The sequence below is a fragment of the Acipenser ruthenus genome, chromosome 7, assembly GCF_902713425.1.
Source record: "Acipenser ruthenus chromosome 7, fAciRut3.2 maternal haplotype, whole genome shotgun sequence".
Lineage (NCBI taxonomy): Eukaryota > Metazoa > Chordata > Actinopteri > Acipenseriformes > Acipenseridae > Acipenser > Acipenser ruthenus.
In genome coordinates, this window is record NC_081195.1 from 53,491,934 (window position 1) to 53,511,170 (window position 19,237).

Genomic DNA, 19,237 nt, shown 5'->3' on the forward strand with positions numbered 1-19,237 from the left:
CCAAACACTGGCCTAAATATCCTGCTGTGAAGAAAACAAAAGATTACAATTAGTTTGAAATGGGGGATAGTCGAGACAACTGAACTCCTGCCCCTTTCTTCAGATTATTCATAAGGATACTTAAATGAGATCATGCATCTCAGTCATGTATTACTAAACTACTGATGGAATTGGAAAAGAAAAAGACATACTGAAAACAAGGTCTTCCTAATTATTACTACTGTAATGTTTTAAAGAGATACAAATCACATACAATAGAAAACAGTACTACAAAACCACTCTAGAGGACATAAGAAAATAGTTTATGTATTATACATATAAAATCTCCCCCCCCCCCCTCCCCCTCCCCCTCCCCCCATTTGGGAATAGATACATTAGCTACCTTACATCTGCTCTACACAGTAAATATTTTACCCCCTCCATTTATGAACAACAAAAACAAGTTAAAGCTGTTTTGCCAATTTGATTTTTACCACATCATTAAGCTGTTTTTTTTTTTTTTTTTTTTTTTTTTAAATTAGTGAGGAATGAACTTATTGTATTTTGCTGTTACAATCTAAATTGATGAAATACAATCTTTAACATATTAATAAACATTGGGTTAAAATTTCCATTTTATTTTACATAAAAAATGGTAAAAATGAAAATGCCCCCCATGTACCATATTATCATTCGTTCAACTGAGAGGCACCCTTCCTGAACATCACTAAAAGTTTACTGGGTGGGTGATACATCATGTCAGCCAACAGAATTGGGCATTAGCCCGAGCTATATGCACTAAATTAAAAAAACAAACAAACAAAAAAAAAAAAAATAGATTTAAGAGACATACCACTCTTGGATGAAAGATATTGTGGGGAGAAAATAAATTCCTCAGTTAAAATAAAATATATTCAGTTATATAAAAATGGTGCAATGTAGTGTTGCCAAGTGTGAATTTTACAAAAGCAGTAAGAAAACTAAATGCGTCAAATTAAAATATAACTGCACATATCTGAATATTCCTTACAGTCAAACAGAATTTAAAGAAAAGGCAAACAATAAATAAATTTACACAAGCAGAAAACAGCAGCAATAATGCACATACAATTGTTGAAAATATTCTAACCACATTTTAGATAAAATTGTTTCCAACTATGAATTTACTATGACACATTACCTCTATAGTTACTTAAAATATCTTGCTCACACTAAATGACTGTGTTGTGTCACGTAATTATAAGATGAGCATGTTGCTTGTAAACATAATAAAGCCACTATGATTACTGTTTGCCTTTGCTTTATAGCGATACTGGGACCCAATGATTCTTCACAGTAGCGCCGATTCTTGCGCTGAACGCCCATCTGTAGGATATCTGTGGTGGTGTGTATTCAAAAAGGTTTGATGCAGCTGTCTGCTCGGAGTTGGTGGTTCTGGATATGGAGTCCTATATCGAAGTGAAGCATCTATAGATGCAGCAGAAAAGTTAAACTCTTGAACCGGGGCCATCTGTGCCCTTTGAAAGTTTGGTGACCTTGGCATATTTCCCATGTACCGAGCATCAAACTCCTGACTCCATTGCCGCCCATGGTGCTCCTGTCTGTATGCAGAAATCTGGTCTAGTCGCTTCCTGTTTTCTTGCATATTGTCCACTTGTGGGTACACTGGCACACCAGTTAACTTCGTAGGCTGTCTTAAATAGTTGCTAGAATTTACAGAATCATACTGTGCATTTCTGTCAGCAGGGGTGACAATAATACGATTGGCCTGGGAAGAGCTGGAAAACTGATAGCTATTAATAGGGTAGGAGTTCATATATGTCTTTTCATGAGATAGGTCTGCAGCAGTGGGCAGCATGGTACCATATTGTCTGTTGTCAGGCCTGACATCAATGCTGTAGTTGTACTGTGCTCGAGTTGGAGAGTTTCCATGATAACCAGGAGGAATAGAATAAGATAGGGGAGGTTTCCCATGGGATCTTTGGTCTGGACTATCAAACTGTACTGTGTGCATGTGAGATCTCTGTTGACCACCAACACTGGTGTTGTTCAACATTTTTGTTGGACTAGCAGATTTCAGTGACGGATTGATAAAAGTTGACTCATTTCTTGGACTGCGTGAAATGGACCTTTCCAGCAGTATATCGACACGGTTTTCAAAGTCGTGTTCAGCTCCAGAAACATTATCATACTGTGATGCATTGGACCCCCTCTTGGTTTCATCAACAATCAAACCTCTAGTCTTTGGCCTCACCAAAAACATCTGTGACTCATCAGGACTGGACAACCTTGGAATGTTGTAGTTCACAGCCCTACTCCTACCATCAGCAGCAGCCTTTGCAGTTACTTCCACAAGTTTCATTTCAGAAGGTTTATTCCATCTGGGTGCAAAGTCTTTCCTTGTGCTTGAAATAGCATTCAAGTTATGGTTAGCCGTTACATTGTTAAACTGTCTATGGCTGTCCTGACCTGAAGTCTGAGGTGCTGGTACACCATGTTGTTTATGAAGTTCTGCTTCTGAAGAACCTCGAGCCTGGCCTTCATGTTTATCAGATTTTTGTTGCTTAGCTGTGGATCTTTCAAGCGAGTCCTTTCTCCCCTTCCTTTCTCTGGAAGGTTTCTCCTTGTCTCTCTCTGGAGAGGACTTTTTCCTCATGTGAGAGTGCACTTCTGACTTAGCACTGTTGCTCTGCCCATTGACAATATGATTTGAGACAACAGGCTGTGGCTCTGGTGGCATCTGCCCCAGTGGCTTCTTAGGAATTTCATCCTCTTTACCTATAAAACAATAAATAGAAGAAAAAAAATTAATACCTGGTACGCAAATATCAGCAACAATAAAGGTGAAATTGTCAAAATCTTACAGATACAACATTAACACACACTTCATGCAAGTGAACATTAATCATTGCTGAGAAAAAAAACAAAAAAAAAACACCAAAAAACAAGTACAAACATGCCAATCAAGGTGCAATAAACACCGAGCTGGAGTACAGCACTGACATAGAAAACATACACTAAAACCTTGAATGATTTTCACAATACATGAAAGACTTTTTTTTTTATACAATTCCATTTTCTATTGGTTATAATGGCTAAGTACACAGCATGTGCCGGAAAAACTAAATCAAATCCAAAACAGATTGACGGATTAGAATTTACAAATGATAAATGTACAGTGCGGTAAAAACAGTGGGTAAAGAAACAAACTGAAACCCACAAATGTAATTATATTCCAATAAAGTCAGTGCATGTATGTATGGTGTGTGTGTATGTAATGTGGCAGAGTATGGGGAGGAAAGGTGTAGTCCAGGGGTTGATGCAGGACTACATACCCCAGAATGCCATGGGGTTGGAATTAGCCAGGTGTCCCTAATTAACCTAAAGTTAATTAGGGACACACCCTATTTAAAGCAGGTAAAATGTTTGTAGAGAGGTCTGTGTTAAAGTTGGGACCTGTGTGTTTAGGAGTGTTTTTGTTACTGGTAAGCAGCTTAGCTGTCCAGTTTATTAGTTTAGAACCTAAAAAGTTTAGTTAGTGCTCCAACTTGGAGTTAGGTTTTTGTTTTGTTCCATTGTTTTGTTAATTTGTATTTGTTACCAAAAGTGCTAAACGTGCAGTTCTGGTGGCCGGGACACTTTATCACTGTATGCATGTATGTATGTATGTATGTATGCATGCATGCATGTATGTATGTATGTATGTATGTATGTATGTATGTATGTATGTATGTATGTATTCTTTAAAAAAAACAACATAATAATAATAATAATAATAATAATAATAATAATAATAATAATAATAATAATAATAATATATGAAACAAGATGGAGGATATACTAATCGAATTAAGAATGTTTAAATTCACAAGCACAACATTTAAGACAGATGTGATGCATGCATGCTGTTGGCTGATGTACTCTAACCAAAGTTTAGGACTTTTTTTAAAATTTAGATTTTAAAAGGAATGATTAATTCTAAAATTGGGCTTTTATGTTTCCCCACAAAAAAACTAAAATAAAAAAGTTATATAACAGTATACATTAAAAAAGGCACAGGGTGGGTGGTTGAGAAGGCAAAATAGGAATTGTGTGGACATATGTAGGCCAGTTCTGCAGATAGTGAGCCATTTCAAATGAAGGTCATGGTCAGAGCACCACATACTGCAAAGTGACAAGCGTACTCTTCCACTCAAACAAAATTTGAGCACACTTTACAGCAATACATAGTGAATATAGGAATAACTACATAGAAATGTGCAATGCCAGGCTGGCAGCAACAAATAGGCCAAATGAATGATGCAAACATGTAAAACCATACAAGTACGGCCCACCAGCTGCAGTTGTACGTGGAGGTGTGACTTCCAGGCAGAGTAAGACTTTTGTAGGCTGGCAATGAATCAGGAAAAGAAGAAAATGAAAATAGAGTAAAGCAATTTAACAAAAGGTGGTATTTGATTTTAGCAGGTGCTGAGGGCTTGTTTTAGGTGACTCTTACATCTTATTTACACATTTTATGGAACAGCAGTCAATAACATTACAACCCTTTGTGGTCCTCTGTCGGACCAGGTCCGACATTACAATTTTTTGTAACTGAGCAATACACATAACCCCGGCACCACAGAGATAACACGGCCATAAACAAGATATCGGCTTCCGCATCCAGCGCTCAAAGAATATCACGGACATTTGCAGAGCTTTTTGAGATGTTATAGTAATAAAATAATGACTTGGATCGCATTATTGAGGAGTTTGGTGATAAAACGAGTGATCAGGAGATGATTTATCAGTATGCACGACTATGAAGAGGTTTGTGAAAAATACAGCGAACAAGGGGTGGGGCGGGGCTGGAGATGCAGTAATGAGTGTCCTGTTGATATGCAGTGCCTTTTAAACCTGTTTTACTGTGAAAAAAAACACTTTTAAATGGCGCGTCTAAAATAAACTGCACATGTGAAAATAAACTGGACCTGACGCGGCTAAGATGCACTGAATAAATGGACCGCTAAGGGTTAAAGCTAATTTTTGGCTTTTAACAGACATTAAAATATGCAACAATGCGTTACTGAATATGGTTTACAAACTGTCTGTATTCTTCACCACAAAACGCTAGCAGGACCATCCACCTTAGAACCAACCAATTAAAATACTTCTCTTTACTTATCTTAGAAGTACAGTATTGTTCACTCCCCAATATGCGAGTAACTTCCACATACAGTATGCTATAGCAGAGATAAAACTACTAATCAAAACTATAATGTTAAACCTCTGAAGATGTAACCTAAAACTGATGTCCAGTAAGATTCAAATTAAAAGCATATTTAAGAAATATGACTGTTAAACACCTCGTTTTGATACTAAAAAAAGGTTAAAACAACTAATATACCATGCTACATCTGTGTAAAACCATTCATGTTTAATTAGGCATCTCCCAGCAAATTAAAATACATCTGTGAATAAGGACAAAACACTTGTACCATCTAGTGGAGTTATGGCAAGATGCTTCCTTGATTTGTTTGTAGATAATTTTATCACCCTTTCAGAATGCATAAATTAGCAAAGTTGTACAACTGAGAAGAATTCTAAATTGCATTTGTTCAGAAACTACAGCTGCCAAATTAAGATCTTTTTTTTTTTTTTTCATTTCCTTTTCCACCTGTGAAGAACAGGTCTGAAGTTATTCTACAATGTTTCCGAACTGATCAGGCTTGATAAACAGATACCAGACCTGTTTCATAGCCTGCAAGTGAATCCACAAACTGAGTTACCAACATAAATCTCCAGCTTAGCTCTTCCTAGCTTACAATAGGACCTCAGTTTTACGTACAAGGATGGAACACAAAAAGGTTAAGTGACTTGCTCAGGGTCACACACAGTGAGTCAGAGGCGGAGCTGGGACTGAACTAGGAAACTCCTGGTAACACTAAACACTGGACTACCAAGCCTCCTAACATTTTCTACAGGAGTCAGCAGTATCTAGTAGCAAAAACACTTCTGTAGTGTTACTGTTTATGTAGGTGTGTCAGGACCATGTTCAGACTTGAAAGGAAAAGTAAAAAAAACAAAAAAAGTATCTATAGTACAAATACAAAAAAAGGCCATTTCTTACCTGGTGGTGGCAGTTCTAACTTTGACCGTTTTAGCTCTGACATGGAGTTCTGAAGCTGATCTATCACAAAGTCATCATCAAAGAAAAAATCTTTGGACAGTGTTTCCTGAAGGAACCCCACTAGCTCTTCCATTGACAGCTTCATCAGGTGCTCTTAAGAGAAAAACACAAATCAATGAAATTAAAGCTTGTTTTTTTTTCTTTTTTTGCCAAAGGAACAAGCAAATTTAAAAGGTAAGGAATCACTGTCTACCGGAATTGTATCTAACAAAATATGTCCAATTGCTTTTACAGATACATTTTTGCACAGGCTGATAACCTGGTACATATAGCATAGTTAAATTAAAATAAATCCCTACTTCATTAGGCACTAGGTTTGGTAACAATCTTACTTTTGTGGAGTTTAAGGATAGTGTAAGACATGGCTGTAAGGATTTTCTCTCCTTCTAGGATGTAGATATCCCATATCCTTAGAGTTAAAGTAAAGGGAGTCTGCAAGACAGAAAAACAGATAAACAACAACGATGTTCTATGATTTTGTTACAGTAATAACATTTTGTATAATATGTACCAAAGCTATCCTGCTCATAAGACAATCCAGTATCACCAATCAGTTTTCATTTGATTTCCAAATGTATTTGCTAAAAAAGAGATTGTAAAACCACAGTTTAGAACATGTTATTTTTAATATCACAAAATGTATGCCTTTAATTCACGCATTCTATACACACACACTTTTGTGAATACAGTATTTATGTGTGCACTTTACAGAAGTCACTTGACTACTCTGCTTGATTCCTCATTTTCTGTGAGGAACTCTCACAGGTCTCAGAGATGTGGCAAAGGAAGTAGTTGTAATAACCAAACCTAGCCTTGTTGTGGGGAAGACAGACTAGAATTAAAATGGATACCCCAAGCCACCCACCATTATATTCAAGAAGGATTGAACAGTACAGGTTTGCCAGCACATTTCCAGTATTGACTCACTTACAATAAACCCGAGATGTGCCGTACAGGATTTTATATAGTTACATTTATTTATTTATTTATTTAAATAGAAAAAACAAAACAGAAAACCTACTCTATCAAGGAAGCACTGAAAGAACCACTTCATGGTGTAAAGGCTGGTGAAAACATCTTGGCTGTCCTGTGAAAATAAGCACAGTGAAATACAGAAAACTTACTTCTGTTCCAGCACTTATGAGAAAACAACAAATTGCAGATAATAGGTATCTATAGGTTTTAAAATGTTAACTACAGAATACAAATACTAGCAGGCTACAGAAAGCAAAAATGTAATCCAATACATCTAGTTGGACAAGGACAAGCCCTCACAGGGATTAAACACTTTGATTGTTGATGTTCCTTTATCTTGTTTTGTATATAAATAGTTTGAGCGCTTCAATGTAGCTCCATTTTTATTTTGTGTTCCATGATAAGGCAGGGATTAGTAAATTGCACTTTGCCAGTTTAATTAAATGCAAATCAGAGGATATACAAGTTTGTTGGTTTGAAGCACTTGCTGTACTACACAAAACCTAGTTAAGGTGCAAGTAGCACATACAGTCTTTTCAGTGGGAGTGCCTCTGTGCAAAATACATGTTTCAGACTCTTACCAAGTGTTGCTTAAGTTTAGGCATCATCTTCTTCAAAATCCTTTCGTGGTGTTCTTGAAACCTCAGTAGCTTTGGAAATCCAGGAACAAAAAACCCTGAATTTGGACATTTATTTTTAGTCAGGTATCATAAGTCTTATTCAAAATGCCATTTAAGATAAGCCCCCTTTTTTCATAAATACAGTACTAAAAAATAAAATGTTCCTATATTTAGATTTTATTACAATACAGTATGTGCTATACAAAAAAAGCAGTTTTGAAATGTGTCATTTGACTTAATTTTTGGAAAATAAATAAATAAATAAAATAAAATTCTACTGGTACTAGAAAGCATATTGGGATACAGTCAAAGATACAAGCAAATTCCATGGAACATTATGGCATTCCTAAAACTGTACAACCCTTTCCTAGTATTTGGCATTATCAGACAAAATGGATATATGCATATGACATCACAAAATATTAAAGTATGAGATAATTAACTTCTGTATTGTCCTGGATCATCATTTTCCTTTGTGATTATCCAGACTATCCACAATTTTACTGTTTTTCAAACTGCCCCCTGTTGACCGTTAATGCAAAATGTAATCACTGCTTTCTGTACATATTAAAATATATAAGCAATTTGTTTCTGGAGGTTTCCCGATTGGGATTGTCAATTACCTAAACAAATTGATTTTACAAACACCCCCTTGTCCCAATTAGACCCCATTCACACTACTGTGCTGGCCCAGGGCCGCCTCAGATTTTGGTCTGCAAGCCTGTTCACATTTGCAGTTAAAGGCACCTTTGCGCATTCGCATATGTGACTGAAAAGCAGGCCTAAAATGTGGTGAATTGCTTTTTTATTTTTTATTTTTATGGAACAATAGCCTGCACTCAGAATGGAAGAGCTACTGGGATATACAGTAATCCTTGATTTGTAGCAGATGTTTCTTAAGAATATATTTTTTATATTAAAAAAACATTTTGATGCAATGTTATGGTGTGTAATGGTGTGACGGTCCGAGCTTACCCCCACCCAATCACATTATTCTCTCAAGAACACGGAGGTATTTAGAATGCGGGAAACAGCAACTTGCTAGTGTTGACAGGTATAAATAAATAATGACAAGCAATGAATCCAGTCACATGTTCTTTATTTTCATTCGCTAGGATTCCAAAGGAATCCCACATATCTGATTTACTATCAAACTATTATCCACTACATGATTTAAACCCTGAGCTATCTTTTGTTTCACCTCATCCACAGACATTTTTAATATCACCAAGCAGACGTGATAAAAGGTTCTTGCGACATATGAAACAAGTGGCAACACAAACCAAGAACACTGCTTAGTCAGTCAGCCGACTCCTCCTTAAATCGCCTCCTGCTTTAGTGCAGGAAATACCGGTACATTTACCTTCTAATGTGTTAATTGGGAAAGGGGCAAAGATGAGTACGCTGAAAGGACAGAACTTTTCTGGCGATTCAAATTCAGACCCGAAAATTACAATTTTCCTTGACCCGCATCCGAACCATAAACTGTGAAAAAGTTCACATTCAGATCCGCTTTTGCAGGTCACCCGCGGGCACCCGACCTAATGCACGACTCTACTGCATGCGCCAAAGCATTTTAAAAGCAACCATTTTCTCAAAATCGAGTGGCGGTTAAGTGTCAGCTTTATGACAGAACTAAATCGGTATTGGTTGCAATTTCACAAGTTGACCAAGTGAAGTGGCACTTCAAAACACTTACCGTGCATTGCATGTTTTTGACCAGACAGAAGTTTCACAAGGGCCCAGAAGGCATCCTCTTCATTCATATAGATGAGCAGCAAAGCTGTGATTTGGCTCATTCCCTGGCAATATCCCACTTCCTATAGTGCAAACAGGGAGAGAAAACATTAAATGGAGTTTCAGTATCAAATAAACCTTCTACATGCTGTTCAAAATACAGTGAAACCTGGATGAACCAGTTGCAAAAGGCACTATACAGGTTCAATTAAAAGGTGAAATAAATAGTGTACAAAACTAAATCATTCCCTCACCTTTATCATTCATGGAATTTGTTTCTGATCACATCCTTGAAACTTATTTAAAAAAAAAAAAAAGTTTGAACTCTGCATGGTTCATTGCAATAGGTTTCCTACTAAAGACCATTATAAGATGACTCCAATTAGTTCCCAACATTTTTGTGTCAGACTAAATGTAAGACAAATTTGATTATTGGTCTCACCTACACCTCTGTGTGCGTCCCTGCTGACAACTGCAAAGTGATGCACTAGTTGAGTTACTTGCTGCCGCTAATGAATCAAATTAGTCCCACATTGATGATGCAAATAGCTGCTATGGGGAACAAACTAGAAGCCTCTTAGTGATCTTAGAGAAAAAAACTGCTATGAACTTTTTAAAAACATGTTTCAAGGATTAATGACAAACAGAAACAAAAAAAGATTTGGAAACCAAATAACAAATGGTACGGAGGTAAGAAGTATTTAAATTTGTAGACCTAATTTATTCTATATTTAAGACAGACTGATTCTTATTTAAAAGGTGCCTTTGTTATTCTAAGAAACAGTTCTTTGGATTAACATGCTGTCAAAAAAGTCAATGTTAGGTGAAGATAAATTTTGCAAGTGAGTGAAGGATGACCATACTGTGCTGTAAAATTATTTAGTATTTAGTATCTACATGCAACAATACCAATAGAATATTTTGATAAAGCACATTTTTGTACCACAGATGAATGTGCAAGTGACCTAATAAGGATTTAAAGATGAAGTAGTTCCCTCTTTTTTCTTTCAATACATTTGGTCCTTGTTTTAGCAGGAACTGTATGCATTACTTTAGACTTGTTCAACATTAAGGTTCTGGTTATATCAACCACTATTATTCGATTGTGAATAGAAATACAATGTTGCAAGTTAGTCATAATTAGCAACCTGGGTCTAAATCAATACCTTCAAACCTAACATTTGTTAAGCCAGACCAGAAAGTATGTTATTAGTACTATGAAGTGTTTTTCGATAGCAATCACAAGAACCCACCCACACAAACAAAAACATAATTAAATTACATCAATGGAACACACGTGCTGGGATAGATGTGGAGCCTACCGCTGACAGCAACCCAATATTTAGTTGAGAGCAACATATCTTTTTAAATTTCATTTTTCTCCATAAGAAAAAACAGTAGGCTTTTTAAATGCTTAATAAATCAGTTATGAAATATTTAAAGAGGACACAGATTACCAGACACTCAAACATCTCACTTACTGTGTTATACATGGAATATGTAGTTAAAACATGGAATAACGCTTGTTGCCTGTGAAGAAAGGAATGGAAGAATTATTTATATTTAAGTAGCTCTATAAAAGTCAGCATTTGACACAACAAAGTGTCAAACAGAAAACGTAATATAATTGAAAATTATATTTTCAATTAAGTATTGCTGACCAGCAATAGCTCCCACCGAATGTCCTCAAAAGAAAAAATATGAAGACAGCAATCACTAAGGCAACAACTTTGCTGTTATTTCTATTTTAGGGCCTTTTGTACATTCTAAGAAGAATTATCAAATAATTCTCGGGAAAGAAGACCTAGGATTTGCAAAAACATGAGCGGCAATTTAGTTTTTAATTGGATGTCCAAAAGGCCATATATATAAGTTCTACCACAGCTCAGTTTTTCAAGCCTAAGAAGAATTGCAACATATACACACTACCTCACGACAAATAGAGAGGAGTATTATTTATTAATTAATTTAAAGTAAAGCAAGAAATAGCCAGGGATTTGCTTCCCCTGCAGGGGACAGCAAGTTCACATCTTCACAGGATCATGATTATGAATTATTGAGACGGCAATGTCTATGTAACTAAAGTGGTTAGGAGCTTTATCTCGTACTGTACATTACTAATTGTTGTAACATGGAAAAGAGAAATAACAACAGATATTATTCTGCTTGGTTTAAATGATCTGTCTGTTTACAACATACATTCCATACACTTGAGTGCCTAAATTCACAAATCTCCTATACGCTGTTAGTTCATAAGGATTAGCAGAGGAAGTGGGATATTCTTGTGAAGATGGTTAAATTAACCAACGTCACCTTCTCCAACAAACAACTGCTGGCAGCTGGAGGAAAAAAAAAACTGACACACCCAAGATAATAAACACAACAAAAATAGCTGGTTAACATAAATGGTAATTTCTTGCTGGCAAGCCATTTACAAGGCTACCTCAGCACATGACATATAGTCACATCTTTTGAACACATCTCAATTGGGGTACACAGACACCACTTTCATTTCTGCGTATGTGTGTGCATTAAGAAACCTGAACCTTTTTGTTCCTTCATGTTTAAAGTACCTCACTCCAATAATACAACAACATGGCGGACATTCTAAACCATTTTACAATTCTCTTGTTATAGTAAGAAGAAATAAATGCTTAACTATCACTGCCATGTAATCTCACACACCTCCAACACCCTGTCTGTCTGGGGAAAAAGGATAAAATCTGGTTACTTTGAATTTCAAAGGACCTTTCAAAAGGCTGGGTGGGGCACATACAAATACCAACACCCATTAACAGGTCGCTTTACCATTGGTTACGTACCAGAAACAGGGAGGGGAACCACCCTGTGTTAAGGGGTATTTAACATCTTGTAAAGTCATAATAACTTGAAATCTGTCTGTTCTGTACTTGGGACATGATTCCCTGCATGTATTATAACAAACATATTATTAATTGAAGAAAAGGACTTTGTGCATTTTCTTAAGAAACATTGGAACTCACTTTTTAAAAAAAAACTACTTCACTAATGTAATGCAATTCAACTGAATAACCATGAACAGAAAGATTTGAACATAACAGTACTGCTATTTATGCATATCATAATAACTCAAACAGAACCAAGAGCACACAAATTCAATATTAAAGATATTTTCTAGTTACCGAGAGAAAAAAGTACAAGAGATTATCCCCCAGGAAAAATCAATCAGGTTTCAAATATAACTTCCTATAGCACTTGAAAAACAAAATGTTATTTCATGGTGGAATAATCAAAGCAAAAAACAATCACTTCATACAAAATTATACTGAAATGAGTCCACATATAAAATTATGCACTAGTTGTAAAGTAATCCCTTCCATCAAATTGGCAGACAACTATGATACTCTTTGAAAAGCATTTACAAAAAAGTAATGTTACAGAAAATTAGGTTAAGAAAATTTGCCAATTATAACCCCAATTTTATTATTTATTTTTACTTACGGTAAATAACAATACATTAACACATGAATATAGGTAATAAAATAGTTTGATATTTTTTTTAATACTGCAATTTTGTTTTTTTTAGTTTCGTTTAATCTAAAAACATGTTAGCTTTAATTATCAACTAAAGGAGGCAATATAAATGAAGGCATTGGTATTAATATCGTAGTACTGTATTCATTTAGGATGGTTTATCCCTCCCCTCATTGAGCTATATTAACAGTAAATTTCAACACATATTATTCTGCTATGAGGCAAGTGCTTATTGTGTGGCAGGAAGAAAACCATCAGTGTGAGGAGGTGCTATTCCACAGAGCATGATCGGACTAATGACACTTGTTTATTAGACCACAATTATTGCTGGTGTGCCTTGGAAAATACAAAAATAGTAAGGCACTGTAAAAGCCCTAGGGAAAGCTCCTTTTCATCACACCAAAAACAACTCTACTCCCAGCTAACTAGGGCTGCCACTCAATTAAAATATTTGATCAGGTAATTTATGGGCATTAGTTGACTAAATCGGTAGATTAAATCACATTTTAAAATAAAGGTAACAGTCTAAAGCGGTTCCTGCACAGTAATACTTAAATAATAATAATAATAATAATAATAATAATAATAATAATAATAATAATAAAAATAAAAATAAAATACTAGACATTAATAGAATATAGGTAGAACACAGACATTGCATTGTGCACTTACATTAATGCGTTTGAGCGTTTCATTGTATCCGAAAAAAACTGTCGGCATCCAATGCAAACTTTGTTTATATACAGTATATAAATGTATACCGTACTGTACTCACTGTATACTATTTCTGATGCAGACTAGTACTTGCATAATGCGTTGGAGCGTTTCGTTGTTTACTTCCAAAGAATGTCGGCACCCGTCCGATGAAAACTTTTTTATCTCGATGCAGACTTTATATCTGTCACAACAGCACTCTTACCAATTCTGAAATCGTGTGCTATTTTATTCCTGTTAACACCCTTTCCAGCAGTGAAGAGACATCTCTCTTTTTTTTTTTAAAACTGTAAACACACTTGCTGTAGCCTTTTGCATTGGCGCTGTCCACATGACTGACGTTGATGAAACTTTGATCAGGGCAGGTAAGCAGTCAGGGCAGATATGTGACATTTTATAACATGAAAAAAATAAATTCTGCTGGATTAAATTGTGAAAAAATTAATCTCTGATCAATTCAACAGTTGATTAAATCGGCCCAATTAATGTGTTAATTGGAGCAGCCCTAACTGTAACACCATGCAAGCAGTCTCCACAAGGTCTTTGTAGTTTCCAATCTCAAAGCTGTCACCATGACTCCATACTTAAAGATAAACTACACTTGGCTCGAACATTCTTTAAATCATATTTGACTCCAGGTGACAAGACAAACTACGAACTGCATTGCTGTAGCACCTCCTGCTCAGATTAACCTTTCGATGCTGTGTGAATAAGCACCACAGTCAAGTTAGCCATGTCCCTCTACTTAATGTCTTCAGACAATTTCATTGTCTTCTAATGATTTCTTCTTTGCTGACAGAACTAATTAGAGGAGCACCATTTCTTTATGATGTTACTTTTCTCCTACTTTCTGTTTTCATCTTTTGTATATCACATTAGCAGTTGAGAGCCAAGTGCAAATTATTTTATCTTCACTGATGCTTTTATTATAATGAAATGCTCTATAGCTAAAAAAGATTAAAAAATAATTAGGGAGTTACAAATATAAAAAAATAAGTAATTATCAGACATTATCATGTTCACTAGACTGTACCATTGGGATTTCTGTATCTTTTTTAAATATGCTGGGCCTTATTTTGATAAACATTTATAAAATATATTTAGTATAATATTTATAAAATGTAAATAAAGAAATAAACCAGACAAGACAACTTACTTTACATCATATCTATCCCTGAACATGATATGGTCCCTGTACGTGCGGTTCACATCTAGATCAATCTGCCTGACATCTGGTGAAAGCACTCTTGCCCTCTGCTTTAGTTTCTTAAAAGAAAAACAAAAAGAGAAAAATTAGGCATATACACTACTGGCTACATAGCTGATGACATCCAACAAGGTAAAGTAAACACACCAAGCCTATTTTCTCATTTAGATACGAGCAATTCCTATTAAGCTGATGTGTATATTCACATTAATTCACTGATAACTTTAGGACAATATGGCTTCAGACTTATGCTGCTGTATGACTTTTGTATGTTTCATGATTTACTTGCCTCGTAAAAATCCTTCTTCTCAGCTTTAATTTTTGGTATATCAAGAAGCAAACTCCAGATCTCCCCTCGAAGCTGAATTGGGATTCCCTTATATATTCTTCTCATAAGCTAAAAAAAAGAAAATTAGATACATAGAAGATACACCATGAATGTAAGTACATTGTAATTATTCCACAAGCCCCCAAAAGAGAAGTACTTTCTTTAGATCCAAGTTCTGCCTCTGCTGCTTGTTTGTAATTAACACAATCACTACGGTTTTTATACTTTTAAAAATTAGATGGGGAATAAACCCCTAAAATACCCTCAGAGGCGTTTAAGACAAGCGTTTGTAACATCCTGTGTTTGCATCCACTTTAACGATCACAACAATACTGATACACTGATTTATTATGATCCATTAAATGTCATTTTTCATTTAACTCAATGACTAAATCTTTTCTACAGTCTGGTGTCAATAACTTTCACTTTTTACAACAATGTATCAATGTTAAAAAAAACCAAACCAAGTGTTTAAAGAAAGTTTAACTGGTGCAGATTATCTCATAGTTAATCATCCATGAAAAAGCATTACTGCAATTTGGCATTTATAACATAGGTCTTGGTGGGGTTTTATGAACTTAAACCTTGTTTCTCCTCTAATGCCTTTGACAGTCCAGGCAACACCACCCAACTTTGTCAGTAAGATTTAGAAAAAGAGAAAAAATATCATTAGCAGACTGATGTCAACTTCTACAGTGTGGTTATATCGCAGTGGTGATCCACCAAAAATAGCAGATTGTGTCATGAAAATGAAAAGGGCAAATATTTTGTAAAATTGGTATGACTTAAAGATGTTCTTATCTCCACATTTTAAAAGAAATGAAAAAATCAATGTAGAGTAATTTTGCTAATTCCACCGATGTGGAAAAAGGCAATATCTTGTCAATGAAACTAAACAGATAATACCAACTTGCTGAAATAGCATTGCTGCTATCACTATGATTGCATTCCTTTGGAGTGCAATTAAAATAAACTGATTAGAAAAGATATACTGTTCGAGTTAATTAGTGAATTGAAAAAGATACAAAGCACAACGTTTGTATTCCATGTCTAAGGGACAGCTATAAAGCTGTAGCACAGTCATTTTTACAGATTTGCATTACAACCACAAGGCATTTCAACACTTGCATTCACTGTGGGTATAACAATTGTTAGGTATACTGACTTTATGGCATACAACTCTGTATATACATTGTACAGTGATTAACACTTCTCATCTGACATTTTTGCTTAATGACATCACAGTAACAATATCTAATGCTTAGATAAGAAATAAGCAAAGACCATATAGTGTTGATTTGTATATTGCAAAAATAATTAACTGATACAAGGAGAAAAAGAAACACTGTACATTATACCAATTATCAATGTTTACTAATTTGTTTAGTTTTTCCTGAATCTAATGACAATATTTAAAATTTGATGAGAAGAATGAGAAATAGGTGTCTGAAACCCTACTTGACACATTTTAGAGATGTACTGTACAAGTACAGAAAAAAAAAGTTTCAATACACACTTATTGGTAGGAAAAGGAGTCTCAATTACCTTTTCACTGTTGTTGTATTTATCCCAGCTCTTCATCATTTTCAACCATTTTGTAGTTCTCTCAATTTCTTGAAGTTTTTGCTGCCAAAAAAAAAAAAAAAAAAGTTTAGTAAACACATCTAACAATTAAAATGGCCAATTAATGTGTCACTCACCATAATTCCACTAACATTTGACTCAACATAAAAATATTCAGGTTCCTTTGCATGGAGTACATTTATTTATTTATTTATTTAATTCAAATGTAGTGTGTACATTAGGATTAATTAGGTGCTTACACGAAATGATGGACTGCATTGGCTATTGGAACCGACCTTAAGCTCTCATCAACCATTTTCAATTATCTTGAAACATAAATCACTGTTGGTTTAAAGTTCATCTGCTCTGCTGCACCGTCAACAGGAGTGGAAGGGTGTTAGCAATAATTAGCACAATAATGTGCATGGTTTTGTGGTATTTTAGTTCCTTACAATAAGCATTTATTTCCCTGTGTTAAATTTATGCAGAGAAGTACAACTATAATGAGCAACATCTACATATACAGTAGGAGTGGTGATTGCAGTCATGTTTATTTACCTTCTCTTCCACTGAATCATACGTTGGAAGCTCATTCGCTCTGTTAAAGAAAGAAGCAGCTGTATGAGCCTGTAAAAACAACCGAGGCAAATACAAAATAGGGAACCCGCCTTTTTTTTTTTTTTTTTTTAAATCACACACTACCCCTGCAGTTTCTGGGGTTATCTTTGGGGCATCCCAACATAGTAATACAACTTGGTTCATTTGACCCTTTGGGACCTCAAGGACTACCTGTTTAGCAGACATTTAGTTCACATGAGCCATAGTCTTACACATGCAGTGAATTCAAATAAACACAATTAAATACATACATGAATAAATGGTTAAAAAAAAAAAAAGGAAAGCGATCCAATTCACTAGATCTCAAGAATAAAAATGTTTAAATTGTTTAATATTTACCAGTTTAGTTGCTTATCATATTGTTGGGAACTTACCAAACAGTTTTAAAGCCAGCTATTCTAACGAGAATCAGATTATTTTGTGTTTGTTATTTGTGAACAATAATGGTAATTTTCAGATCAACAATCTTGAATTGAATTTTTTAAAATCAATACTGACATTTCAAAACCCTTGATATTTGGTGCTGTATCACAGTAAAGCCACTTTGTAGTATAACTGTTCTCATTAACATCCTTGTATACAGAAAGGGAATTCAGCCTCCAGTCTTAAACAGGAAATAACTGACTAGTTACTCTAAGCACCAGAATAACTCATTAAAAAAGTTCCAGTGCTACAGATGCTTCTCAATTCAGCAGCCTAAATGCTCCCCAACACTACATGCTCTGAACACAATTTTGATTGAATCTGTCTGGCTTTCATAGATAATACTAGTTTCATTCAACTCGCAAGGTTGTCTGTTGCCCAGTATCAGCGTGTCTCAGTGATCTCAGCTGCCTGCACCTCTGAAGCCTGGTTGTTTTACCATTCAAGTAGCAGTCCTAAATATGTGCTGTAGCATATCTATTTGTCAAATTGTATTAAAAAAAAAACAAAAAAACAAAAACACACAACACACCGTCGGCTGGCTTGGCACTAATTTTGGACTTTCTAATGTTACCTTAGTCCAAAATGTGTGTTAATCGTGGTCTGTGAAACCAACCATTTAAGGACTTAGTATTTAGATTAAAAAAACAAAACAAAAATCATTTTTTTCTTAATTGTTACTCCTCCTTTCTCTTGTGAACAGTCTTTCTCTATTCACTGTTTTGAATTGACTTTACTGCTGATAGATCTGAGGCATGACCAGTGAGGCATACAACACAAAAAACTCACTCTGATTGGCTGAAAGCTCCTCAGCAGTATTGTCATGATGTTGACAATTACAGACACATGTACGCCCAATTAACAAGTATTGATGAAATTGTCACAAAATGAAAATCAGATATTACATTACTATACATCAGTATTGTGTAGGATAGCTGGGTTGTGTTTCAGCTGTTTAGAAATTAAGGTGGTAAGCAACTGCAACCTTAGATGTAATATATTTATATTATACGAACATTTGATCTATTACAGTATTAATCAAAATATAAGACACACAGCCACCATTTTATACAATAATTAAAGTTATACATTACACGTTTGTCCAGCTAATTAACTTGGGGTAGTTAGAAGACCATAGGGAAAGCAGGAAGCATAGAACACTTGCATAGGAAGCCATACCATGATTTTATTATTAAACAAACTGCATAGTCGGTTCCAATAATAATAGGCCACACTGTCTATATGTGGTAATTAAAACAATTTATCTGACAAACACATCCATTCATGATTCTACTTAAAAGGTATACTTTACATATTCACATTTTCCTTACATTTGACTGTTTTCCAGTTTAATATCCAGATAGCTTAGTTACCATGCTCACTAAATATTT

At 35.1% G+C, this 19,237-nt stretch overlaps 1 protein-coding gene across 3 annotated transcripts in view; it reads right to left on the reverse strand.

Annotated features, from left to right (window-relative positions):
* Positions 1-352: 352 nt before the first annotated feature.
* The window catches only part of LOC117415701 (USP6 N-terminal-like protein), a 45,825-nt gene continuing 26,940 nt past the window's right edge, over positions 353-19,237 (reverse strand). For all 3 annotated transcript variants that reach the window (XM_059027284.1, XM_034026370.3, XM_034026371.3), the window contains 11 exons: positions 17,364-17,403; positions 16,788-16,868; positions 15,204-15,311; positions 14,864-14,973; positions 10,962-11,010; positions 9,443-9,563; positions 7,705-7,799; positions 7,170-7,235; positions 6,481-6,580; positions 6,089-6,241; positions 353-2,757 (listed from right to left, as the gene is read on the reverse strand). In XM_059027284.1, coding sequence (XP_058883267.1) covers positions 1,310-2,757; positions 6,089-6,241; positions 6,481-6,580; positions 7,170-7,235; positions 7,705-7,799; positions 9,443-9,563; positions 10,962-11,010; positions 14,864-14,973; positions 15,204-15,311; positions 16,788-16,868; positions 17,364-17,403 — 2,371 coding nt within the window. In that variant the 3' untranslated portion in view covers positions 353-1,309. The remainder of the gene's footprint in view (positions 2,758-6,088; positions 6,242-6,480; positions 6,581-7,169; positions 7,236-7,704; positions 7,800-9,442; positions 9,564-10,961; positions 11,011-14,863; positions 14,974-15,203; positions 15,312-16,787; positions 16,869-17,363; positions 17,404-19,237) is intronic.